Here is a 26,516-nt window from a genome sequence, read left to right as displayed (position 1 = left end):
ATTCCTATTTCTTTTAATATCAGACTTCCTTGTTTGTTATCTGTTGAATGTTAAAAGGATGTATTTTAGTTATGTTGTTATTACCTTTATTTTGTCTTCTTTATGTTGAACAAAGGCTACTAATGAATTTTAAATACTGATCGCAATAGCTAAGAAGCTTTAAAATTATATATTTTAATTTTTACAGCTGATTCTACAAGAACTGAAGTATGTTGCTTCCTGAAAATTAAAATCAGTGAATCAAACAAAACCCTTTATTCATCAAATCCCCAGATTCCTGTAACTATATATGCTGTTTGGTGGATAATTTTCAGATATTGTATTAATTTGGGAATGTGCTTGTTAGAAAGCAGGTTGTCAATTCATGATTCCTTCACTTTTGTGGCAGAAAACTACTTCATAAAAAATGGCACTTCGGACGCACTACTCTGTGGCAACAGCTCAGATGCTGGGTAAGTGCAATCAAAAAAACATCTTTGCTTCTTTTCTTTTCTTTCTTTGACACATTTTGGTTCAGTTCTGTTCACTTCTAATTGGCATGAAGTAGGGATTTCAACTTCCCAGCGTCAGTAATAATGGAAACAAAGATAATGACAATATCAGGCATAATAGTACAATTTTCTAAACAGCAGAGGAAAGAGATTGGTGTGTCTCACTTATAGAGGTCTGAATTCTTTAGCTACCTTATTACAAACTCCTTTTTCAATCAGTTTAATTTTCTCCTCAAAAAAGTGCTTGAAACTTAATAACATTTTGGCTGAGTGGGTAGTAGTTTAAAGGAAATGAAAGGTGAAGAAGGAAGCAGAAAAGCAGAATGGGGAAATAGACTGATGATTAATTCCAGTATTTCTAGCAGAGGAGGAAGAACAGAATAATAAATTCAAACCTTTGGCCCGTACTGAAACCAAGATGTTTTGGACATGCAAAGACACTTTGTTAATTTGTGAGCTTCATGTGCATGTAATGCAGGTGTAGAAGGTATGTATTCCAGTTTCTCAAACCTCTGCAGGCAGTAGAAGGAACAGGAAATATATGCCTCTTGAGATGCTAATTCAGGTTAGCTGCACAGAGGCAGGGTAGAAGCCTTCCTTCACATACTCATCACCTGTACACACAGTCCTTCTCAGCTGTCTTTGATCCTGATTCTCCAGGCTCAGTGGAAGGTGGTGTGATGGTGGAGAGAGTGGCTCTTGTGAGCCTGAGAGGATTTCGAAGGAGGTTAAACTATGAGGTGAGGAGAAGGGCTTATGATGGGAAGGGAGAAGGTTTTAAGCCCCTGGGAGGTTCTGAGCTGCAGGAAGTTGGGTAGGAAGGAAGAAGGGGGATCTCAGAGTGAGGGGGTTTGTTTTTGAGTTAAGAGGGAGAGAGAATTCTGAGACTGGTAGGTGGGTGAGAAGAGAGGGTTTGGATCTGGTTGAGAGGGTGCTGAGCGGGTTGGGGTGGACTGAGTTGGGACAGGTGAGTGTGGATGAATGATGAGAATGGAAATGTGATTGGCAGAAACTCTGGTGTGTGTGAAGGAGGGTGTGTCGGTAAGGGGAATGGAGGAGGTAGGAAGGTTAAAATCTAGACTGGAATGTGGGGAAAGGCAGGCAGAGAGAAAGAAGAGGTCAGGACTAGGATAAAACACTAAAGGGACCCAGAGAGATAAGCACTTTTTCCGCCTGCCACTGTCTATATCTGTATTTACATGCACACAAAGGATAACTGGATGTGTCAACCTTCTCCCTGCATGTCTTGTATGTCTGATCTGTATTGCCAGGCTGATTTAGACTGTAAGCTCCCTGGGCAGAGGGCCATGCCTTCCTCGACGTTTGTTTCAGGAAAGGTACAACATCAGCACTCAGTAAATAAACATGGATGATAGTAATGCACTGCATTAGCCTAAGCTCAGGCTGGAGTCTAAGACTATAGGAGAATTTTCTAGGAGGTCTCAGGTCTTAGAAGTCCCCTGAGGCCCTCCAAGCAGTGGTAGTTTAAACACGGGTCCCGGTGATATGTGGATTTGAGTCCTGGCTGGCAGCAGGATACCCAGGGCCCAGACCTTAGTTCCATTATGCCATTGGGGCTGAGGGGGAGCAATCACTGTTGGAGAAAACTGGGATCAGGAAGTCATGACATAGAAAAGGTTGGGGGTGCTGGACTTGGTTTCCTTCCATTGACCCTGAGTTTGAATGTAGTGCCTGTTACAGGGTAGTCAGCTCCTTTAAGGGCCCGTGAGCCAGTGGCCAGGCAGCCCCGTTTGATTATTGGACCCAGTTGCAGTGGGTTCAAATGATGCCTATAAAGGGCTGAGAGAGCTCAGTTGAATGTGGGGAGGGCACTCATCCAGTTAATTCCTGGAAAGTTCTCTTTTTGCCTGGCTTTTGTCCCCTGTCTGGTAATGGGACACAACCGGACATGCTTTTGTCTGGTATCGGGTGTGGGACACCATTTTGAATAGCGTGCCACTCCTCCCCCACCGGCCTGACCTCACGTGCGGTGCGCTCTTGAAACTGGTGTTCCCTGTGTGGCGTGGCCTCACACACACCGTGCATCCACCATCATGCCAGCAGGGGCGGGGTCACCCAGGCAGGGACGGGCCCACTCCATCCCCAGAAGTGCCAGAATATCCATTATTCTGGTAACATGTGAGCGGCCGCCCTAGTTGGATGGAAGCTGCAGGAGGGAGGTTGGTTCCTGTGTCTGGCCCTGGAAGAGGGTTAAAGGCTCCTGCAGCCAGTGTTGGTCAGGGGAATAGCGTGTGTGTGTGTGTGCGTGTGCACATGCGCACGCATGTTACTTTTGTTTGCATTAATAAACTGTGCCCTGGGGGAAGGGCCTGAAAGTGACCTGGTCATGGTGTTTAATCTTTCTGAGGCTGGGAACACACACCAGCAGCAGTCTGCCATACCTTACCTTGTTATGTGTTATGGGCTGGGAGCTGACACACTTTCGGCTGGATTCACAACAGGGACTTAGGCTATGACTACGCTACAGCTTAACTTAACATAAGTTATGTCACTCGGTGGTGTGAGTTAGCCACCCCCCTGAGTGACAGAATTTAGGCTGACTTAAGCACTGGTATGGACAGCACTATGTCAGCGGGAGAGCTTCTGTCCTTTGTAAGACACATGAGGTAACTTTCCTGCTTTACTCAGCACTAGTGAGGCCTCAGTTTGAGTATTGTGTCAAGTTTTGGGTGCCAGATGTGGACAAACTGGAGAAAGTCCAGAGGAGAGCAATAAAAATGATACAAGGTTTAGAAAACCTTACTTATGAGGAAAGGTTAAAAAAACCTGGACATGTTTAGTCTTCAGAAAAGAAGACTGAGAGGGCACCTGAGAACACTCTTCAAATATGTTAAGGGATGTTATAAAGAGGATGGTGTTCAGTTGCTCTCCATGTCTATTGAGGATAGAACAAGAAATAATGGACTCTGCTGCAATGAGATTTTGATTAGATATTAGGAAAAACTTTTTAACTATAAAGATAGCTAAGTTCTGGAATAGGCTTCAAGAAAGGTTGTGGAATCCCCATCATTGGAGGTTTTTAGAAACAGGTTAGACAAACACCTGTCAGGGGTGGTGTAGGTTTACTTGATCCTGCCACAGTGCAGAGGGTTGGACTAGATGACCTTTTGAGGTCCTTTCCAGCCCTATATTTCAGTGATTCTGTTTTAAAAGTCATGGAGACATGGTAGTGTATATTAAAATGACTATATGTCCCAGGAACTTTCTTCAAGACACCTGAAGACACCAAGACACCCTTTTTTATTTAATCAAGTCAAACACATGTTTGTTTTTTTTTATCTAACTACAAAATGTTTCCAGATGTATTGCTGTACCAAGCAAAATTTGCTGGCTTACCAGGAATAACAGTGAAGTGGAAACCAGGTTTAGTGTTTGGAAAAATGTTGGAATGAAAAGTCAAATGAGCATGGATCTTCCATTGTTGTTTGGATTGTTGTTATAGACATGTTGGTCCCAGGACACAAGAAAGACAAGGTGGGTGAGATAATATCTTTTATTGGACCAACTTCTGTTGTCACTGTCTCTCTTCCACCAACAGAAGTTGGTCCAATAACAGATATTATCTCATCCACCTTGTCTCTCTCAAATGAGTGTGGATGAGATCAAAGCTGTTCTTTTTCTCAAAGTGAATGTCAGTGACACTTGTTCAGTGTTTCATGACAAACACATTCAGTGCACTAAGTTACTGGGGGGGGAAACATCCTCCACTCTGAGAAATAAGCACGTGTCACTGAGTCAGAAGTTGGAAGTAGTGACACCACCGTGATATTTTAAAAAAATACTTTTCCTGTTGTGTGACTAACTCACAACCCTAAAACACAGATATGCAAAAACACCCCTGTTTTTGATTTTCAAAATATGGCCACCATCGGAAATATCCAAATTGGTTCCGCTTTGCAATTACAGCTTTTTTTCCCTCATTTCTGATTAAAATAATAGGGACAAAAACAGCTATTCTGATTGCTAAAGAGGTTAACTATTTAAAATATTGAGGGTATTTTTATTCTGTTCCCTAAGTCCATGACATTGACAAGTCCAGACCGTAGATATTAACACAGTCTACAGGGTGACCAAGAGCTGGGCATGAATCACCAGCCACCCCTCAAAATAGACATGTGCCCACACAGCTGGCTTATCTTTGAAAGATCCCATGGAAGGCATGCATTTTAAGGAGAGATTTGAATGAGGAAAGGGAGTTGATTGATGCGCTGGTTGAGGAAGTCTTCCAACCATGGAAGGAAGTAAACAGAACAAAGTGGAGAATGATACAGAGGGTGCTAGCAGGCAGGCTTGGGAGCAGTGGAGTGAATAAGATGAGAATAAATGGAAATGAGAACAGGGATGCAGGTGGTGCAGAGATGTAGAAGCTCATGGAGGTAAAGGACCGGAAATTTGAACTTGATGTGGAAGGAGAGGAGAATCCAGCAAAGGGACACGGGGGACATGGTATATTAGGGTAATGAGTGATCATTGCTGTCACGCTATCTGGAGTGGCTCATGACTGTGAGTGCCTACCTCAGGGCAGACTGTCAGAAACAAGGACAGACACCCCAAACTGGTGGTGTGTTCTATAATTAGATTTCACCAAGCTCACAAATGTGAACTCCTGGATCACTATAGCAGTCTTACCATGGAATCACAGACAGTCCCCTTGGACTCCCTAGTCTATCTTGTGACCCAGACAAACTGAACTTTGTGATAAATGGTCACTTACACCAAAAATCACACCACATTCAGGTTGCTTCCAGTCCCAAGAGACCAGTCACTTAGCCCAGAACAACTGGTACCCTAGATTAGTGCTTCTCAAGCTATCTGATGTGGGGGACCAGCAATATTTTTTTCCGATGGCTCGTGGACCAGCACCAGTCTGCAGACCACCACTTTGAGTAGCACTGCCCTAGATTTTACATAAAAGACAATGCCTCTAGCCAATCATGTAATAAACTATCTAAAGGTTTATTAACTAGGAAAAAGAGATGAGTTATTTACAGGTTAAAACAAGCAAACATATACACACAAATAGGTTACCCTTTAAATCCTAAGAGTGACAGAGTTGTAGTGATCTGTAAATTTAAAAAAAAAAGGAGGACTTGTGGCACCTTAGAGACTAACAAATTTATTTGAGCATAAGCTTTCGTTAGCTACAGCTCACTTCATCGGAGGCATTCAGTGGAAAATACAGTGAGGAGATTTATATACACAGAGAACATGAAACAATGGGTGTTACCATACACACTGTAAGGAGAGGGATCAGGTAAGGTGAGCTATTACCAGCAGGAGAGCCGGGGGGTGGACCTTTTGTAGTGATAATCAAGTGGGCCATTTCCAGCAGTTGACAAGAACGTCTGAGGAACAGTGGGGGGTTGTGGGAGGAAATAAACATGGGGAAATAGCTCATCTTAAGTGATCACTCTCGTTACAGTGTGTATGGCAACACCCATTGTTTCATGTCCTCTATGTATATAAATCTCCCCACTGTATTTTCCATTGAATGCATCCGATGAAGTGAGCTGTAGCTCACGAAAGCTTATGCTCAAATAAATGTTAGTCTCTAAGGTGCCACAAGTACTCCTTTTCTTTTGGCTTCAGTTCAGAGTCTCTGGTCCTGTCGGAGTTCAAACAGATGGAAAATTATCCTGTGGCTTTGTTTTATTTCCTTCCTTCAGCTTCCAAATCTACAGGACAAGCTTCCTTGCACATAGCATTTCTCAGATGTGATAAGGCCATTAACCAGTCCATTGTATTGTGATATTCCTTGATGGGCCTTCTGGATGTGTGGGGAGAGGATAAATTGGTTAGTCTCTAAGGTGTCACAAGTACTCCTTTTCTTTTTGCGAATACAGACTAACACGGCTGTTACTCTGAAACCTGTCCCCTGCTTGAGTTCACAAGTTCAGAGCAAACATTTTCAAAGTTATAAAGCAAAGCTTACATATTTTCTTAAAGCACGGAATGCAGACATTGAGAGTGAGATTAATGCATGTAGCAACTTACAAACATTTCATAGACTCTAAACGCTACATTCGTTCTTATAAGCCTAATACCTATTATGAGCAAAACTAATACACAGGTGAATTGTTCTGGACTCCAGCTATCAGTTTTCTCAGTTCTGAGCTAATGCCTGCAGCCTGGGCAAGAATTAGCATCTGGCCTGCCAGATTCACATCTCTAGAAAGGAGAGAAAAAGTATCTTGCTACAGTACTTGCTTAATTTTGGATTTAGCTCTTTAGTAATGAACAGGAAAGTGTGTATCACGTGCTTTGGATTTAAAAGACAAAACTAATAAGCTGTTGGAGAACAATGAGCATAAACTCAATGGCAGTTTGAGTAAGGACTGAAAACTGAGTCAAGCCTTCAGGAATTGGCCATGCATTCCCGATAAACAGTGCTGGCTTGAGGCCTAACCTGCACAGGAAACTATATAGGACACCCATTTCGTAGGGATGCCTCCAGCCCAGTGACCACTTCCTCCCGCCCCACTTTGAACACCAATATGGCTGTGGCTCCAGCCCCTTTACAGGTTTCTCCTTTCCTTGCCGCAGCACAGCTCTAGCCCATAAGCAGAGGTGGTGGCCAGAAGGGCACCAGAATTATAGGTGCTGACTGTGATTTAAAAAAACAAACAAAAAAACCCACCCTAAACATTTATGTTGATCTCTGCTGCATGTTTTTAACTGATGACAATAAGGGAAAAGTGTTCTTTTTTCATTTAACCAATTGGCTGCTGCTGAGCATCAGACTAGAAAACACCTGCTGTGCTGCTGAATGTACCAGATACGTGCCCATTGTCTTCACTTTTAAAACAGGACCACAACACCGTGGCAGATGTGATGGTGGAGGACTGTCAGTGAAAGGGTTCTATCAAGTTACATCAAAGCTGCTGTATTATTAATGTAGTCATGTTATGGGCATTCTCACTTTTCTTACTGAAATTGTAACTTGCTAATTTTGTAAAAATGCTTATAAACCTGGAGTCTGGTGTTTCCTTATCAAAATAGGATACAAATGTAGAGGGGCCACATCAGCTTGGAATCTAGAAAATTATCTCCTTCTTACCTCACTCCCTAGCCTCCTCCCGCTCTCCACCCCCAAAAAAATGAAAACAAGTTTCAGCTTCTACACCTGTCCCTGAATCTTCTCCCAATTTTTGTGGTTTTACAATGACATTTTCCTATTTTTTTTCAGAATTTTTTTCTCTCTCCCTTGTGTTGGTGTGAAAGATCCACACAAACAACAGGGGAAATTGTCTGCTAAGGGAAACTGTGAAACTGACTAGACACAAAGTGCTGTCAAATGCACACGGTAAACAAACTGGACAGCAAAAGATAAAAGTAGCCTTCTGCTCTGTTTGTTTTCATGTATAGTAATCTCACAGGCTACTTGTACCAACAGTAAGAAAACGGGTTTTCTGAGCAGTGTGGTTTTTCCGTCAGTGGTGTTCTTTTCAAGTGTCAAGGTCAGACTGCTTAACATTTTTTTCCTTTCGCATGACATGTACTGTATGTTCAGCTCACGGGCTGTAGTCTACACTATCATATTAACAATGCAAGTACATTTGCATCATATCTGTACTGATATTGCCAAAAAGGCTAGTGAATGGAAAGAAAAGTCGGCCTCTAAAGCTACTTCAGGATATAAAAAGAAGGCACCTTTGGCAACTGCATCCTAGTAACTGTTGCTATAGAAACTTTAGCTACCTTTATTCTCACTGTGACCTTGATTTTTTCTTAGCAGGCTACTTATAAATAACATATATATATAGAGAGAGAACGAGGCATATTTCTATAAAACTTTGTAACTCTTTTGCTCTCATCTTAGTCTTAGTCTATAAATAAAAGGAATTTAGAATGGAAATCCTCTTAAAACATTTTAAAGTTATAAAATGAATCCTAATCCTGTTTTAAAGTATCTTTATAAAGGTATTTGTTGTGTTGCTCTGTTTCACTGAGGCAATCTATACCAACACATAAAACTCCATCTGCAACCTGTTTTTTTTCATAGTTACCAAGCATACAAAAGTGGCATTTTAATGATGAGCTTTACTTCCAGACATATTAACAGCACTTTTGTACAGTGTATCACAGTGATGCTACAGTCTGATGCCCCTCAACTGAAATACTAATCCTTTGCACTTACATATCCTCCATCCAATGATTTCACAGTACTTCACAAATGTTAAGACACTCACCACACTCCTCTGAAGAAGGGAAGTAAATGTGCCCCATCCTGATGAATGAGGCAGTGCATTTATGTCGTTTTATGTACATTGCTTTACACTGCCCCATGCTGCATTTCTCACCTGGACCGTGGCAGTGTGAGAGAGGTGAATAACTTGCATGATCACAAATGACAATGTAACACAGCCCCAACGGTGTGGGAAACTGTTGAATTGAAAGGGAGGATATACAGAAAGCAACAATGGCAGTTGCCTTTATTCTGCTGCTGACAACTATAACAGCGAGAGCTCTGGTTTGCCTGAAATTCATAAGCCTCCATTTACTATTGTTGTTGTTAATTGTGTATTATTGTGGCTTCCAAAGGCTCCATTCAGGATTAAGGCCCCACTGTGCTTGGCGCAGTACAGGCATACAGAAGAGAAATCCCTTCGCCTGAAGGGTTTACTACCCAAAAACACAGACAGACAAAGAGGTAGAGGTTAGGGATGCAGGTTGCAAGTAAATGAACTTGGTGAAGATTGGACTCAGCTTTGTTATTTACCTGGGGGAAGGGGTGGGGAGGAAACGGGGAAAGCAATAGCTACAGCTCATTGGCTGCTTAACTGTGGTCCTCAGGCTGGGTCTCCTGGGTGTCTTGGCCGAGGTGAATCTTAAGGAGAATAGGGTAGTGGCTGCTGGTATTTTATCAGGGGCTATTTGCCATGCCTGGGAGAAAATCTGGAGGTGTCTGAGGGCTTAGTTATGCAAAGTGCTGAGCATGCTGGCCCCAAACCAACAAAGTGTGTGCTTAACTTTAAGCGTGAGTCGTTCCACTGAAGTCAATGGGGCTGCTTGTGCTTAAAATGAAATACGCTTCAATACTTCGCTGGATTGGGGCTGGTGTGTTCAGCATCTAAGAGAAGTGAGCCCAGTTGGCATCTTAAAATGCCATTAAAGAAGACGTCATTTTGTAAAGAACTGGATGCATTCTTTTAACTGTCGAACCTCATGATCCCATTATGCAGTAATTTAATAAGCAACACTAATAAACTTATTACAATCCCTCGTAGTGGATAGCATATTTTAAATGAACTTACCTAAGTTATGATGTAAATAACATACTCTTCATCTACTTTGTGTTGGTTAAAATCATATTGGAATGTGACAAGTGTGTTTGTGGCAGGAGAGCTCCTCACTTCAGTGTAAAAAACACACAAGAAAGTATGCATACAATCTTGTGAAAAATGTTATAGCTTACAGGGCGCACACTTTAGTACCCCACTCTTAGGGCTAGATTGTATATTTGAAATGCCTCACTTGTGAGTGGATCATTGCATCAAGGACTCTGGGTCTAAAAGCATGAGCCAGTACTACCTGAGCTAAAGTAGCTAGCTCTTCTTGGTCCAGGGCTCATCAACCGCAGCGAGTTGGTGTGGGTTACACATTTACAATCTACCCTAGTTAAGGGGCAGTGCATTCCCATCCTGCCCAAGCAACAGCACAGGATCTTCCCCCTTGCTACAAAGGCGTAGCAGTCTGCTACTGGCCCACACCAATAGCAGATTACAACCTCCCTTTGCTGGTTTGTGCACTATGGGATGGAGCCAAGAGTGCCCACTCCCCACCCACCACCTTGAGAGGGCAGCTGTGGGCGCACAATGTTTGTTTACTTCTGCATGCCTGAAGTCAAGGCCTAGGGAGAACATACAGGGGTAAAGGGGGTTCCTACTCCCATTTGCACAGGTGCATAGGTTTGGCCACGATCTGGCTCTCAGGGTATAGGATTTATGTGTCTGAATTGAAAGCCAGTGGTTTTGGTTTTTTAGTTTGTTTTGTGGTTGCAAGTCAATGAGCATGCAAAAGTCAGTGGACAATCTGAGCCTACATCAATCCCCTCTGTGTGATATCTAGACTTTAGCTCATTGCCTAAGTTGCCAGTGCCTCTCGGGAGCACACCCTCTTATTTCACATCAATTATTGTTGCTGAGCTAATTTAGTAAGTCCAACAATACTCCCTTATACTCCCTATTTGGCTTCAAGCCTAAACAAGCCTTGGAAGTCCAGTGGTCCCCTCTACCTACTAGACTCAGGCTTTTACCCCCACTGTGTTGCTAAGGGGGTATTTCTCATTCTATTAAAATTTACCAATTAAAATTTATTTCAGTGATTTCAGCTATAAATATCTCCTCTCATTTTCAGAATCTTTCAGCTTATTGTTATGCCAGTCCACAACTTTTATAGGAGCTGTGAAGATTCCTTATCACAGTTTTGTTTTAATTTAAATAGTCCAGTTTGTACTTATCTATTTGGCTCCAACTTTTGCTGTCTGTTTATAAACCATTGTATGTAATAGATGGAGTTGGACTTTTGCTACCTAGGACAATTGAGAGTACAGACCTCTGCACAGCCCCTCTTATGTTTAGAGACTTCGGGGGGTGACAACATTAACAGCTGTGAGTTGCTACCTCCTGGTACCATATGGCTATCACTGTGTATATTTTCAGGCTCTGAAATGCTGTGATCCAACACACAGTAGTTCACCAATCTTCTTTCACTATAGAGCCCAAGTAGTTCATTACAGCATGGATCAGCAGGTTACTGTGTTTGTCCAGATTAAAGACTTGAGCCAGAGCATTTTGTAATTATGTTCCTTAGCTATTACTACCTAGACTGCCCAATCTGTGTCATTATTTAAAAAGAGGCTTAGTCTTAGGTCCTTTAATTTTCTGTACTGGTGCCAGCAAACTATGGTGATTATGGCCTGATGGATGGATGGGTAGATTGGTGCTTTTAACTGTTCTTAATCGATGACACTGTAATTGCATTGTGATTAATTGTACAGCACCCTGTGAAGGATGTTATATTAATGTAGCTTCTTGTGGTTGCCAGTCTGAGTGAAATCCTGTCAGACGCTTTCTCCTGGAGCTGTAGAGCCTAAAGAGTCTGCTACAAAATCCAAAGGGGAAGACTTTAACATCCTAAGTAAAATCCTGAGATTCCTTTAAAAAAAAAAAAAGCACCTCAGAGGGAATAGGGATGGTTCCCAAAGAATAATCGTAAATGGGAGCCCTTCCAGCTAAATGGGAGCCCTTCCAGTCCTTGCCTACAGACAGCCCCGCAACCTGAAGCAAATACTCACCAACAACCACATACCACACAACAGAACCACTAACCCAGGAACTTATCCTTGCAACAAAGCCCGTTGCCAATTGTGCCCACATATCTATTCAGGGGACACCATCACAGGGCCTAATAACATCAGCCACACTATCAGAGGCTCGTTCACCTGCACATCCACCAATGTGATATATGCCATCATGTGCCAGCAATGCCCCTCTGCCATGTACATTGGTCAAACTGGACAGTCTCTACGTAAAAGAATAAATGGACACAAATCAGATGTCAAGAATTATAACATTCATAAACCAGTCAGAGAACACTTCAATCTCTCTGGTCACGCAATCACAGACATGAAGGTTGCTATCTTAAAACAAAAAAACTTCAAATCCAGACTCCAGCGAGAAACTGCTGAATTGGAATTCATTTGCAAATTGGATACTATTAATTTACGCTTAAATAGAGACTGGGAGTGGCTAAGTCATTATGCAAGGTAGCCTATTTCCTCTTGTTTTTTCCTACCCCCCCCCTCCAGATGTTCTGGTTTAACTTGGATTTAAACTTGGAGAGTGGTCAGTTTGGATGAGCTATTACCAGCAGGAGAGTGAGTTTGTGTGTGTATGGGGGTGGGGGGGATGTGAGAAAACCTGGATTTGTGCTGGAAATGGCCCACCTTAATTATCATGCACATTGTAGGGAGAATGGTCACTTTGGATGAGCTATTACCAGCAGGATAGTGAGTTTGTGTGTGTGGTTTTTGGGAGAGGGGTGAGGGGGTGAGAGAACCTGGATTTGTGCAGGAAATGGCCCACCTTGATTATCATGCACATTGTGTAAAGAGTTGTCACTTTGGATGGGCTATCACCAGCAGGAGAGTGAATTTGTGTGGGGGGGTGGAGGGTGAGAAAACCTGGATTTGTGCTGGAAATGGCCCAACCTGATGATCACTTTAGATAAGCTATTACCAGCAGCACAGTGGGGTGGGAGGAGGTATTGTTTCATATTCTCTGTGTATATATAAAGTCTGCTGCAGTTTCCACGGTATGCATCCGATGAAGTGAGCTGTAGCTCACGAAAGCTTATGCTCAAATAAATTGGTTAGTCTCTAAGGTGCCACAAGTACTCCTTTTCTTCTTCCAGCTAACAAATCCCTTATGGCTTCTTCATAGGACACAGCCACTTCTAAAATTTTTCTTTTCCATGCAGTGTTTCTAAATTGTATGCACAGCCTATGGATCACCACTCTTTGTGGGGGAGTTTTTCTACAGTAAGCTCACTGGGAATTTCAGGTGCTTGCAAGTGTAACCTATATTAGGAAAGTATAGGTCTTTGTGTCCTTTTGGTGTAAGAGGATGAAAGGCTATTACAGATATTGGTTAATAGAGTTCTTTAGTTCAAGTGATAGAGGCTCATGCTTTTAGTACAGAAGTCCCTCAAGTTCGAACACTGCTGAGTCCCTGGTAGCGTACTTTGTACATGTACTCCATGGTCATACAAGATTCTTTCTTATTAGCAATCTATGATATACCTGTCAGGTCATCTTATGTTAGTGGGAAGACTGCCAGATTGCAGGGAGTTGTAAGCATAAGTAAACATACACAAATTAGTGTTGTATTACAAACAGAAGATATTAGACCAGGTTTCTGTCGCTCCCTTCAGCACTAGGAAGGGTTACCGCACCATTCCTAGTGCTTTTCAAAAGAGAAAACAGACAGCCTTTTCATGTACATATGAGTAGCTGGTCCAATTTCCTTACACTCAAAAAGAAGTCACCCTAGGCAGTGATGGTGGCAGTGAATCTGAGGGGGACCTTCTAGTGGCAGTGCAGTCCAATCTCATGGTGCTATGAGGCTTATCTGAGATTTGGTGTGAGTGGTCAACAACTCAATATTTTCCTCTTTTTTAGCCACAGCCCTTCACCTATTCATAACAGTGATTGAAGAGGGTCTCCAGAGGGAAAGCATTCCAGAAATCCTTTATCTGTGCTGTATTTGGAGACAAAGGTCTTGCTAACTTGCATTCAATGGCAAAACTTCCATTGACTTCATTTGGAGCAAGGCTAATGAAACATGATATCCTTCAAGCCACATACAGCTCTCTTCAGATGTTTCAGCAACACCTGCTCTCTTCAGGTGATTAAAATAAACAAGAGCACAGTGAAACAACCCAGTGGGATCACTTGGGATTGTTTTTCAGTGAAGAACTGAGGAAAACCTTTCTGTGCTTGGACCAAAAAAAAAAAAAAATCTCAAGCGAAGTTTAGTCAGTTTTTCTTAAAAAAAGGAATGAGCCTTACAAAAACTTCTCATGGCCTGCCTGGCCATGCTGCCTCAAAGTAGGCAAAATGAATGTTTCTTTAGAGTCAAGAAGATTGGTTCCTCAAATCACTGGAAAAATATCCTAAGCATACCATGGACACTGTTAGGTGTCTGCAGTATCAGGTGAAAGACAAAAATCTAATTAATATCTAGCACCTGGTGACAATACGTGCCATCCTGTTGGGATAGGGGACTTACTTGGAAGTTCATGTTGCACAGGGGAAATGGTCAGACCACAAATTCAGAGTAAACACATAGATTTTAGAAAAGAGAACAGCTTGATTTTTATTCCTTTTCCTCTTCACCAAGCCTGTAATGATAAAATCAAAGTAATACAGGAGTTGTGGCTCTCAACAAAGTGAACCAAAGTAGGAAAGCTCAAGAAGGAGATTCTTTTCTTAGACTGGGAGCAAAAGAATTGAAAATGTCTCTGCTTTTTTCATGTAGCATAGTCAATATGGACTAGATCTTCAGAGGGTGTAAATCAGCAGGGCTCCACTGAAGCACACAAAATCAGATTATATTTTCATTTGCACAGTTAATAAAATGTAAACTATAGGATGGAGGGTTTCTACCTTCATCTAAAGTCCCATGCAGTGATAGATATGGATGCATCTTGCAAAGCTTCAATATTTCTTTCTTTCTTTCTTTCAAAGCAGATTTATTTAAAACCTTGCACTTGACTAATGATCTTAGATTAAGCTTCTGAAAGTGTTGTTGAATTCATAATATTGGTGTCTGGCACTGGAAAACTTCAAAACCACTGAAAATGCACTGAAGAATTATCTCAACCCCAAGATCACATTGCTACCTTGTAGTATAAAGATATGATCTATACCATATACATAGCTGTTCTGTTCAGGAAACAGTACTGTGACACTTCTCCCGCACCACCCCCGTCTCACCACATGACTGACTTTGAATCTATTCTAATTTTGGCTTGAATTCAAAGATTTACTTTGATTTGCTTATTATTAATTATTATTTTATTTTATTTTTATTTATTACTGCTTTTTGGTTTGGTGTCTATTTCTATTTTGTTTTGCTAAACATTGTGCTAAAAAGCAATTGTGCCTGAAACACCCTATTGTGTAATGGAGTGAGAGGGTTCTTATTATTCTGTCACAAGACATGTCATACTTGTTGGATGTGTTTGCCACTCCACATGACTGGTGTAGAAGTGTTTTACAGGATCAGCTGACGGGATATTTCTGATTAATAGCCCTGACTATAGACAAGTTAGAGAAATTTGATTCTTCTTTTTCACAAGTAGAGGTTCAAATTCACCATCCCCAATGTGCAGCATGTTGCTCTGTTCAAAATCACTGCTTGGAAATTATTCTTTGTCATTAAAATGCCTTCACAAAGCCACATTGTTGTAGCCATTTCTAACCATGTCAGCCAGAGCTTTTACAGAGCTCTAAGACCCTTACTAGGCTCTTACCTATCCAGTGCATAAGCAGATAGCTGCTGGAACAACTGTGTAAAAAAAGGCATGCACGTTCTGCTGAGTTCCTCTTTTCCTGCCTGTTAGATGGATCTGGTACCCTTACCAAATTGCTATTGACATGGTTGCTTTAGTAACTGGTAGAGTTAGTTGTAATTAATATACTTTGTTTCTGTGTATGGCATCGTGTTTTAGGGGAAAAAAATTGTAAGGAGTCGTGAAATGTAATGAGAGAATGTTTTGCTTGCGGCATGCCATGTAATAAGGGAATTTGCAAGATGCACAGACTAGAAGCTTTCCTGAGAGAAGCAGAAAAGTCATTGCAGCAGTTTAGGTAAGGATTTTCTTGGTGTGGATGTGAAATCCCAGGCTCCTCTGGTGAGTGTACTGAAGGGCTGGGCGCTTTGATTAAAGGTTCACTGGTCCCAGAGAGAGAGTAGAAGGTCAGGCTGAAGGGTTGACAGCTCAGGTCACATAAGAATATTGAGCCAGATCCTTCGCTATCATAAATCCGCACAGATCCAGTGGTTTCAATGGAGCTTTGTCACTTTACACCAGTTGAGGATCTGTTCCAGCATCTCAGCAGTTCTTGAGATAATTGTAAGGGGTAAGGGAAGCCTTATTTATTGTTATAGTTAGTGACCTGGTTATCAATCCTCAATTCACCTTTTTAGGGTGGATCTTCTCTGCGTACTGTAAGCATTCAACCTTAAATGTAATATGTAACCTGAACTTTCACATGAGATGGAACAGCTCGCCTGTATGTTTCTATGGCTGTGACTTTCAACTGAAAGCAGCCAGTGTCATCTGTAGGAAAATCAGTTCCTCCATCTTGAAGCCTCCTGTAATTAGCTTTATTTTCTATTATTATTTGTAGCACGTGTCCAACGGGATATAGATGCCTAAAGGCTGGTGAAAATCCTGATCATGGCTATACAAGCTTTGATACTTTTGGCTGGGCCTTTCTCTCTTTGTTCCGCCTGATGACACAGGATTACTGGGAGCGTCTGTATCAACAGGTATCAGATATTCTCGTTAAACCATGAAATAAATCAGTCATCCACTTACAATGATATATTGGTCTGTCTACATAGCGAGTTAGTGTGTGGCAAGTCAGGGTGTGAATCAATAGCAGACTAGCTTGATGCGCCCTATCTCGCTGTGTGAAACAGGAGCATGTTGAACTGTGCTACAGAACTTTTAGTGCGCAAGGGCTACACAGCAAATTAGTGAGTGGCAAGCTAGTGTGCTGTTGATTCATTCCCTGGCTTGCTATGCACTGACTCACTGTGTAGACAAGTCCAAAGTCAGTAACTGAAGTTAGGAGAAAACTGATGGTGGTTAGACACAGAATGAATGACTATCCTGTGTACATCCTAGTCAGGAGCCATCAGTTGCTGCAATGAATTTTTAGGAGATGATTATGTCAGTGGATGGCTAAGGAGGGCTGGTAAATGGGAGAAAGAAACTCTCGTTGGGTAACTTGTTTGAATCTGAAAGATGTCACCATGTAATGACTGTTTGGTGGCTGGTGTAAAAGGAGTTGGTGATCCCAGTCCCGCTCAAAGGAGAATGGTTTCCACCTTACAAAAACCATCACTTCCCTTGGCATGCTTCTTGACAGTTGCAGCAGTGACCAAGAATTAAATAAAAAGAAAAGGAGGACTTGTGGCACCTTAGAGACTAACCAATTTATTTGAACAAATTTGTTCAAATAAATTGGTTAGTCTCTAAGGTGCCACAAGTCCTCCTTTTCTGTTTGGGAATACAGACTAAGACGGCTGCTACTCTGAAACCAAGAATTAAATGGAGAAGGAGACTAAATTGTACCCACACACCTAGAAGTATTCTCCCCAGAGCAAATTTTCCATCAAGGAGGCCCTGAGGTTCATGTGCAAAAATTGTCTGAGAAATAACTTGTACCTTTCATGCACAGTTGTAGTAACTGTGTGTGCAAGTGAACAGGTCAACTAAATATTCATTCTTGCATGCATTTGCTGTAATTGAATGTGCAAGTCTCAGGAACTGCATGCAGAAATTAGGCACAAAATTGCATGCACATGGTTGTGTGTGCAAATGGGCTTCTGCCCACTGAAAATTTGGTTCTCCATGTCAAGACTGAAGCACTTTGGTATGGAAATCAGGGAAGGCTGTACTGCCATAGACCATGCTATACAGTTCTTCAAATAAACTGAGGACTCCAGTTTCCTGTGCCACCATCTACACAATTTATTTTTATCTCATGAAAACTGGTAACGCATTGAAATAGAAGCAAATTTAATAACTGTAATTCATTTAATGGGTGCAAAATTGCAGGTACAGATTTGGAAGGTTCAAGTTGCGACTGTAAATAGGAAGGCTGAACAATTAGCATTTAGTGATAATCTGTACCTTATTCCCTGATAACCAGAAACTTCTACGCTTAAACTCTATACTGTTTTCTTTTTATTTTAACATCATCTTAATAAAATTATTAAATGCACCACTGTCTGAGGGCAAGTTCTATATTAGCACACACAATTTATAGTCAGGTGGCAAGTTTCTGAAGGTCTGTATTCAAAGGAAATCAGTGTGCTGACATTTTAGGTGAAGAATGCTTTCTCCGCAATTGCTTATAAATTTATCTGTTATCAAACAAACTCAGACACAATAATCATGAGAAAAACACTCATTTTAAAAATACATCTTGCTGCATGACACAATGATCACCTGATTAAATTATGGCAATTTCATGATGAGAGTGTAACTTCCTATGATGTGATTATTTTTATATTGAACAGGTTTCTGTTCAGGCTGTTAGCAAAAATCTAATTTAATTAAAAGTAAATATAAGTCTTTTAAAACATTGTGGAAACCTTAAACTTAAGTATGCATTGGACTCTTTATTTTTGTGGTTGCAGACTCTGAGATCTGCTGGGAAGATCTACATGCTCTTTTTTATGCTGGTCATCTTTCTGGGCTCATTTTATCTGATCAACTTGATTCTGGCTGTAGTGGCCATGGCTTATGAAGAGCAGAACCAAGCCACTATTGCTGAAACAGAGGCAAAGGAAAGGAAGTTTCGAGAAGCCATGGAAATATTAAAGAAAGAGCAGGAGGTCTGTAAACTATTCTTTGGTTAGTCTTAGCCTGAGCATGCAATACAGCAACACTAAGTCTTTATTCTAAACATATAAGACCAATGAAATAAGGGCTCTATTGAAAATGAGTTGCTGGTTATTGTCTTATTCAGAGGGATTACAATCTTTTCTAGAACAAATATAATGGTAATGTTGTGACCAGTAAGGGCTTTCCTACACCCAAAAGCTGTACTGCTTTGCTTCTACCAGTGTAGTTAAAATGGTGCAACTTCCCCACACCCTCCACCTGCCCGACAACATCTACACAGTGATATTGGTATGGTATATAAGGCATTTTTATACTGGTCTATCTATGTCCATACTAGCGATTGTACCAGTACATCTACTTTGGTAAACATCATGCCCCTAACTGCAGTAGTTACATGGGAACAAAACCTGTGTGTAGAACTGGACTAAAGTAGCCACATTTCTCTTCTGTACATGTTAACCAACATTCTTTTCTCATTTGCTTTATTAATCTTACAGTTTCAAACCACTATTAATATCCTATTGTTTGACAAATGAGAGAATATGTAGAGTCACCTGTTTAAAATATTTAAAATTTTGGGCCTATACAGGGGGTTCTTGGACTTAACGACGCCCGACTTACATCAGACGCCACTTACGATGCTTTTCAATTGACTGCCCGTTTCACCCTTATGACGCTTGTTTCGCCTTTACGATGCTCGGTTTGCATAAAGTTCGCTTGAAATCACTTCCTGGTTGCGATATACTGGTATGGAGCTGGAAGGGGTCACTTCTGATTGGCTTTGAGGCAGCAGGATAGCTTGTTGTCGCGTAGGGTTGCTACTTGTTTTTGATTGGCTCACAGCCCTGGGCTCAGCCAATCAGAAAGCTTGAAATGTGATTTTCTGAGGCTCAGCATGTGTGCCGTTCTCCCTGGCTTTCTGAGCCTGTGTTGCCAGCATTCTGAACAGCATATGTGAGTTTGTCCATAGGCTCCAACTTTTCCCAGCGCTGGTGGATGCTCAACCCCGCCCCTCGCCCTTGGCCCCACCCTGACTCCACCCCCACCCCGCCTCCTCCCGCCCCTGCCCTGCCTCCATTCCAACCCCTTCCCTAAAGTCCCTGCCCCAACTCCACCCCCTCCCTGCCCCTATTGGACTCCTTCCCCAAATCCCTGCCCTGGCCCCACCTCTTCCCCCAGCGTGCCGCGTTCCCCCTCCTCCCCTTCCCTCCCAGCGCTTGCTGCCCCAAAACAGCTGTTTTGTGGCGGCAAGCACTGGGAGCTAGGGGAAGAAGCGAGGATGCAGCGTGCTCAGGGGAGGAGGCGGAGGGGAGCTGGGGTGGGAGGGCGGGGAGCTGCCAATGGGTGCAGAGCACCCACTAATTTCAAATTTCTATCGGCTCCTATGAGTTTATATGTTTATTTGAATGCTGTTTACAAAATACAGTGCACAGTAAATACATTGATGTTGCAACATTAGATATCTATAATTCATTTAGTACAAAAATCTCGGTTATTGTGGTGAAAATAGCATATCAAGCTTTGGTTCAGGATCCAATCCCACCTTCATACCATTGATTCCTATGGGAAAAGTGGTTTCGACCTATAACGTTTCAATTTACAACGCATTGCGAGGAATGAATTGTGTCGTAAGTCCAAGGACTCCCTGTACAGATAAAATCTTATGTTACAGACACTTAAACAGGCACTTCCTGAGATTAAACTTTCCACACCATGAAATGGAACTTGATTTAACTTGGGCTCCTGGTCACATCTACTCCCCACTCCCCAACTCGTTCCCTGCTCCACTCATTCCCAGCACCACTCTCCTTGCCCAATCAGCCCCTGTCTCCACTCAGAGCCTCATCCAATCTCAGTCTCCCCCCACACCCACTGGCTCCCAGTCCTCCCTTCATTTCGCTCCCCAGCTCCCAGGCCCAGTCTCCTTGTCCAGCTAGTCTCAGTCTTCATCCCCTGGCTTCCAGTTCTAGTCTCTGGCCCCTGACTCCCATTGTCCAGATCCATGCAGACCCAGTCTCTCCCATTCCTCCCCACCTGCTAGCCTTCCCCCAACCAAACTTTGTCTCTACTCTCCTACCCCACAGGTCTGTCTGTCTTTATTTTTTCCTCTGCATTTGAATCAGGCAGCTTCCTCCTCCACACTGCTTATGCCCAGCAGAGGGATCACTGAGAACACAGGAGAGACAGGCTCCCTGCTCTCAGTTCTGGTGTCTCACCCTAGCCCACCATAACCCAGAGCTGCAAATGCAGGGAAAATCCTGCTCATCCCCCAGGCTGGAACAGGCCCAGTGCAGACAAATTCTTTAGGGATTTGAATTGCTGAGCTCTAGCAAGTGTCTACTGAGCATGTGAAAACTGTGATTTTTTTCAAAGGCTTATAACTTATCCAAATTCAGGCAGATTTTCACAGAACAGCAAAAGGCACATCTCTGATGCAAAGGATGGCCCCTTCTCAAATTTCAAATCCGCCCTTCAAAGCATAGGGACACTAGAGCTTCTTAAAGGAAAGGTCACCAGAATTACTTATCATGGGCAAAACAATGTATTTTTTTTCTTAGCGTCATTCTCAGAAACAGCTTCATCATTTTGGCTGAAACTTTCTAAAAACAAAATTCAGCCTGAGGGAAGCATGTAAAATTTCAGCCCAAACAGTTAAAATTTGGCAAAGTTACAAGCAACTGAAAAAAAGTATACTGGGAAGAGTAGGGCAACCTTAATAGCACCATTTTTGGAGGTAAAGAAAATGTTATGGCAAGCAGAAAGGAGAATTTAAACTGTTCAGAATGGCACTTACGCTACATGATACAAAGAGAACGCAGCTCTAATTGAAAGGCCTGCTTGGGGCTGATCAGTCATCTTATACAATTGGTCCAACACATTCCTAAGGCTGAAGCTAAGTCCAAAAGAGTCATTGAGTCTTTGAGAGGGAAAACACCTCAACATACCAATTAAATCAGTTGACTCAAATAGGCAAGGTGGGGAAGGTAATATCTTTTATTGGACCAACTTCTGTTGGTTAAAGAGACAAGCTTTCAAGCTACACAGAACACTTCTTTAGAAACACAATGTATCTGAGAACAATGCCCCAGAAAAGCGTCTGAAACCTCCCTCTTCTCCGCTCTAAGCAGTTTGTTCATGGAAGATGTATCCCAAAAGAGTTAAGTTTTGCTGTTGTGTTGTAATCTGTTTGATGGAGGATAATAGAGCTGCCTCCACTCCTTAAAATACATGACTGATTCTTTTTACAGCTGTTAACTTGCTGCATTACTTTGACTGATGTCTGTGGGAGTGGGGGGATATTCTGTTTCTTATGGGTGATTGCTTGTTTGAGTCTGGTGGCTTACAGAAAATAACAATGAAGATTCATTAGGTTCCAATATATCTGGGAAACTGTAGCATTGTTCAGTGATTATCTGATACCTTCTGTATTTTGGCAAGGAACCTGCATATGAGGGTCATGCTTAGTAGATAATCAATGGGTGTGGCTCTTTCCAATTGGTTGGCACCCCCAAAATTAATCTTATTTGTTTTGCTCAAGTCTGATTTTTACCAAGTTTCCATTAGCCTCTTTGGAGGTGCAAAACTCCCTGTTCTTGCCTGAGAGAATCCCCAACTCTCATCAAATGCTTCATTATGGGACTGCAGCTTCTTTTCTAATATTTTGATTTTTCTTTCCTGGCTTTCCACTGACTTTTCAAGACCATTGATTTGTGCTGGTAGGCTTTTTTGAATTGAGCTGCAGCTGGGTTTCTAGCAGCTCTCCTGTTATCAGAATTTTTGTGCAGTGATTCCATAAGATAGCTGACGTGGAGAACATGAAGCAGAAGCATGTGGAGTTGAAAAGTCTGTCTTATCTTCTTTTACAACCGTCGTTTGCATTTGTCGCCTCAGATCCCTGATCAGAGCTGGTGCTGTCACTGCTTGGGATAAGATTTCATTTCTAAAAATGTGTCAGCCGAAGTACCTAGCGTTATTAGTATCATCCTGTGAAGAATACAGAGATCTTGCAATGCACAGCCCAATGGCAGCCAGCTGGGCTCCACTCCTATTCAACCTTTTTGATTAAAGGGGCACTGGGCCTAAAATTCCACTGGCCTAGTTTATTCTGAATGGAAGGCATACATATGACTCACATTGTGCTGTCTGTCCACACTGGAACACTAGTTGTTAAAATATATAAGAATCTCGCTCTTGAGTACTTCCGGAAACAACATTATTTTATGGAAACTTAGTATCCTGAATGTGTTGCTGGTGAGTCATCAAGTGGATAAGTGGAGATGTTAGATTATTGCAGTGGTAAAATGACGGAGCTGATAGAATTTTTTTAAGACCATGGTAAGTCAAATGGGGTATTCTTATAGTTAGTTAAATATTGTAACCTATCCCTTTTTATTAATTCTAACCTTCACCGTGAGCTGACACTTATCAATGAAAACTAATTGCCAAAAAGAATAATCATTATTACTTACTGACATCCTAAACTTGCAAATGGTATATTTGCTATGTTCATTTTTTTAGGCACTGGCTGCTAGAGGAATTGATTCAATGTCACTTAGCTCATTTGAAATGTCACCTTTAGCATCCAAAAATGCCAAAGAGAGAAGAAATAGGAGAATGAAAAAGAAGTCCTTGGGGGTAGAAGATTATGGGGAAGACCAAAAGGTTCCCAAATCTGAGTATGATGGTGGTCAGCGAAGAATGGTAAGTCATTATCTGAAATGTCAATGACAATTTACTTCACTCCGTACCTTGGTGAATAATCAGGGCTCTGAATGGTAGTACTGTAATTAAAAACAAAACAAAAAACAAACCCTTTAATAGTAAACAAGGATCAAACACTGAGCATCGTGACTAGCTTGCAGAAATTCTATATGTTATAATTGTGGAGAGAAACTTATCTACTCAAATTTCAAAGTCATCTTTTTAAATGCCCACTGAAGCATTTTTGTCACTTTTGTTATTGTTTGTTTTTTAAAACATTTAAAAATATCCCCAGTCTCATTTATTTTCATGATAACATGTTTATTGTAAATTGGTTATGGCATAACCCAACAAAAGCCATGTCTAGTTATGGCAACCATTTCCCTACTAATGGGCTAGTGCCTTTTTTGCTTTTTAATGATGTACAGTGGACACTTGAAAAGTTTTCTTTGCTTTTTAATCTTTTGCCAATCACCTTTCAGTACAAGTTTTCTGGAATTGTTTTCACTTTATACTGTAGGGGAAAAAAAGAATATGGGTAAGCCTATTGTTAAAGTTATTTTGTTAATATAATTGATATGTGTGAATGTGAATCTGCTGATATTGGAGATACTGATGACAGTTTCAGATATTAACATTTGTCTGTGCTTAATAGGGGGCAAAGTTTAAAGCAGTTTATTTGTTGTTTTTGAATAGCCATGTAATGGGCTAAGTCTTTCAATACTTTATTGTCAGTAAATTTAGGGACATTTGGCAACCATAAAAAGTGCATAGAAAATGTGAAAGTGATGTAAGTAAATGTGACAAATGAATGACTCCCCAACTCACAACATTTATACATGACACATTAGGGTTTTTTATCCTGAGAGGTTTTCTTGATATTGTTTAATTAGTTGAGTGGGTTGCATTACTAATTATACCATTGTTAATGCTAGAATTGCTATTTTGATTCATTCTGAGTGGGTTTCAAGATACCAAATACCAGAATGAACCGGAGCTGCATACTTGTCAATATGTTTCTTAGGTTATATTTCTTGTTTCATTTTTCACCCCTGGATGTCATATGTATGAGGAACATGGAAGTAACATTTCAAGGCTTATAGTAAATCATCTTTGTAAGGCTGTGTGTGTAATGGTTTGAGGGAATAAGTCTGAATCATCATCATTCAAATGAAATCTGAGTTGCTGTAAGCACACTGCCATCGAGAATCAGTTTCAATGACTGTATTGTGGAAACCCAGATATGGATTTTTGACCTTTTAGTAAATGGTCTCAGTCAAAATGAGGGGTCTTTCTATACAGTGGGCCTGAATTTTTATAATTCTTACTTACACCAGTGTAAATCAGGAATAATTCCACTGGAGTCAATGGTGTATATCTTGTGTGAGATCAGAATCAGGCCCAGAAAGTTTGACTGAGATGGTAGATACTGAAAAATTTTGATCCCTATTAATAAAGATTTGGACCATGAAAAAAGTTCAGATGGAAGTAATAAGTACACAGGCCACAAAGGTTAAAAAAAACAACCTATATTTCCCCACCAAATATTCTCTCTTAATTCATTCCCACTTTACAGATAGGAGAGAAGAGGGACAGGCTCTAAGTTTGTATGCATTTCCAAACACTATTTTCAGTAAGGCAGTGTTCCTTTTTAGGGTTTTTTTTTAAAGGTTGTTCAATGTTGGGCTTAATCACTGCTGATGATTTCTCAGGTTTGTAGTCTCTCTTTAGCTGATTCAGTGTATCATCAAAAGAGCCACTGTTTAAGTACATGGGTTATTGCCTTGTAGTTAGATGATCTGCCCCTTGAAAGAGACAGCGATACACTTACATTGGGATAACTATTCCAGAATCCACCATGTCTTCTCTTCACACTCTGCTTCTTTTTCTCTTTTTCATCCTCCTCTTCTTCTCATTCTCCCTACGATTCATTTCTTCCCATGTTTCTTTATCTCTTGCTCTCTCACTTCAAAGTTTGTTCCTTAGCCACCTGTGAAGATGTATTGTGATACCTTCAGCTGGGGCTGGATTCACCAATCCACACCACTCTTATACTTCTCATCTCCCTCCCCCAGGTCCTTTCACTCTAATCACATGGAGGGGGAGCAGGAGCAAAGACAGTGTTATGCTACTAAGTGGACACAGCCTTGGCCCTTTACATTTCAGTACATCTTTAACAGCCAGGTATTAAACAAATACCTCATGGCTAGGAATGGTTATTAAATCTCAAAACTATATTGAGATTAATACATCTAAAGTAAATCCTTATCTGAGGCACTTTAAAATGGGACTTACTGATCTCCTGCAGTAGATGGAGGAACTCAAAACCTTCATCACTCCCAAAAATGTGTTGCAAAATGTTACTTCTTTTCCCCTTTTTCCTTTCTGGGGGCTTCCAGACTCTCCTTGACATTAGCTATGGTCCAAATGCAAACTCAGTGAAGCGCAGAGCCAGCCATGGAAGTATATTCAGTTTCCGATTCCGTGGCAGAGACATTGGATCCGAAACAGATTTTGCCGACGATGAGATCAGCACTGCCGGGGAAAATGAAAGCCAGCGTGGCTCACTCTTAATTCCAAGGACTGGGAGACGTTCAAGCATGCAAAGTCAAGCAAGCCATAGCTCTCACCCTGCTACTCCAAACTACATGCAGAATGGCAAGAGGAACATCTCAGTGGATTGCAATGGTGTGGTTTCCTTGATAGGAGGGGGCACTGGGGCACACAACCCAGACGCAACGTCTCCTTCAGGGTTACTTCTGCCCCCAGTTATTATGGAAAACCCTGGGACAGGCGACGTGGTGAGTACAGTATGGTTTTTGTATGGTTTACATTCTTGTTTCTTTTACCAATGTTATTGACATTTGCTATGATATCTGTAAACAACCTCAAACAATCACCAACCTACCCCCTCCCCCTGCCCCACATATAAACTATGTGAAAACCATGGGCCAAATCCCACATTGATTTGCACCCTGTGCAGCCTCAGAGAAGACCATGCCCAGTGGATGGAATTTACTCAGGGCATTCTGTGTGGAGGCTAATATTTGTATTTTGGTTTTGATCTGGATTTTTTTGCTCAAAAATGTGGATATTAATGAAAAACGAAATCTCCCCATCCCATTCTTCATGTGGTAGGTGTCTGATGGGTTCCTT

The 26,516-nt window shown here is 41.5% G+C and overlaps 1 protein-coding gene across 5 annotated transcripts in view; it reads left to right on the top strand.

The window, feature by feature from the left end:
* The window catches only part of LOC140907820 (sodium channel protein type 5 subunit alpha-like), a 267,714-nt gene that overhangs the window by 65,458 nt on the left and 175,740 nt on the right, over window positions 1-26,516 (top strand). For 3 of the 5 annotated variants that reach the window (XM_073334664.1, XM_073334662.1, XM_073334665.1), the window contains exons 7-11: window positions 389-452; window positions 16,429-16,570; window positions 18,452-18,649; window positions 23,178-23,360; window positions 25,760-26,161. In XM_073334664.1, the coding sequence (XP_073190765.1) occupies window positions 389-452; window positions 16,429-16,570; window positions 18,452-18,649; window positions 23,178-23,360; window positions 25,760-26,161 (989 nt within the window). Of the gene's footprint in view, window positions 1-388; window positions 453-16,428; window positions 16,571-18,451; window positions 18,650-23,177; window positions 23,361-25,759; window positions 26,162-26,516 lie in introns of those variants that run through there. The other 2 variants (XM_073334667.1, XM_073334666.1) reach the window with 2 other exon arrangements.

The sequence above is a fragment of the Lepidochelys kempii genome, chromosome 2 (genome assembly GCF_965140265.1).
Source record: "Lepidochelys kempii isolate rLepKem1 chromosome 2, rLepKem1.hap2, whole genome shotgun sequence".
NCBI classification, from domain to species: domain Eukaryota; kingdom Metazoa; phylum Chordata; order Testudines; family Cheloniidae; genus Lepidochelys; species Lepidochelys kempii.
Note: the sequence above shows the minus strand (reverse complement) of the source record. Positions and strands in the feature narration are given on the sequence as shown.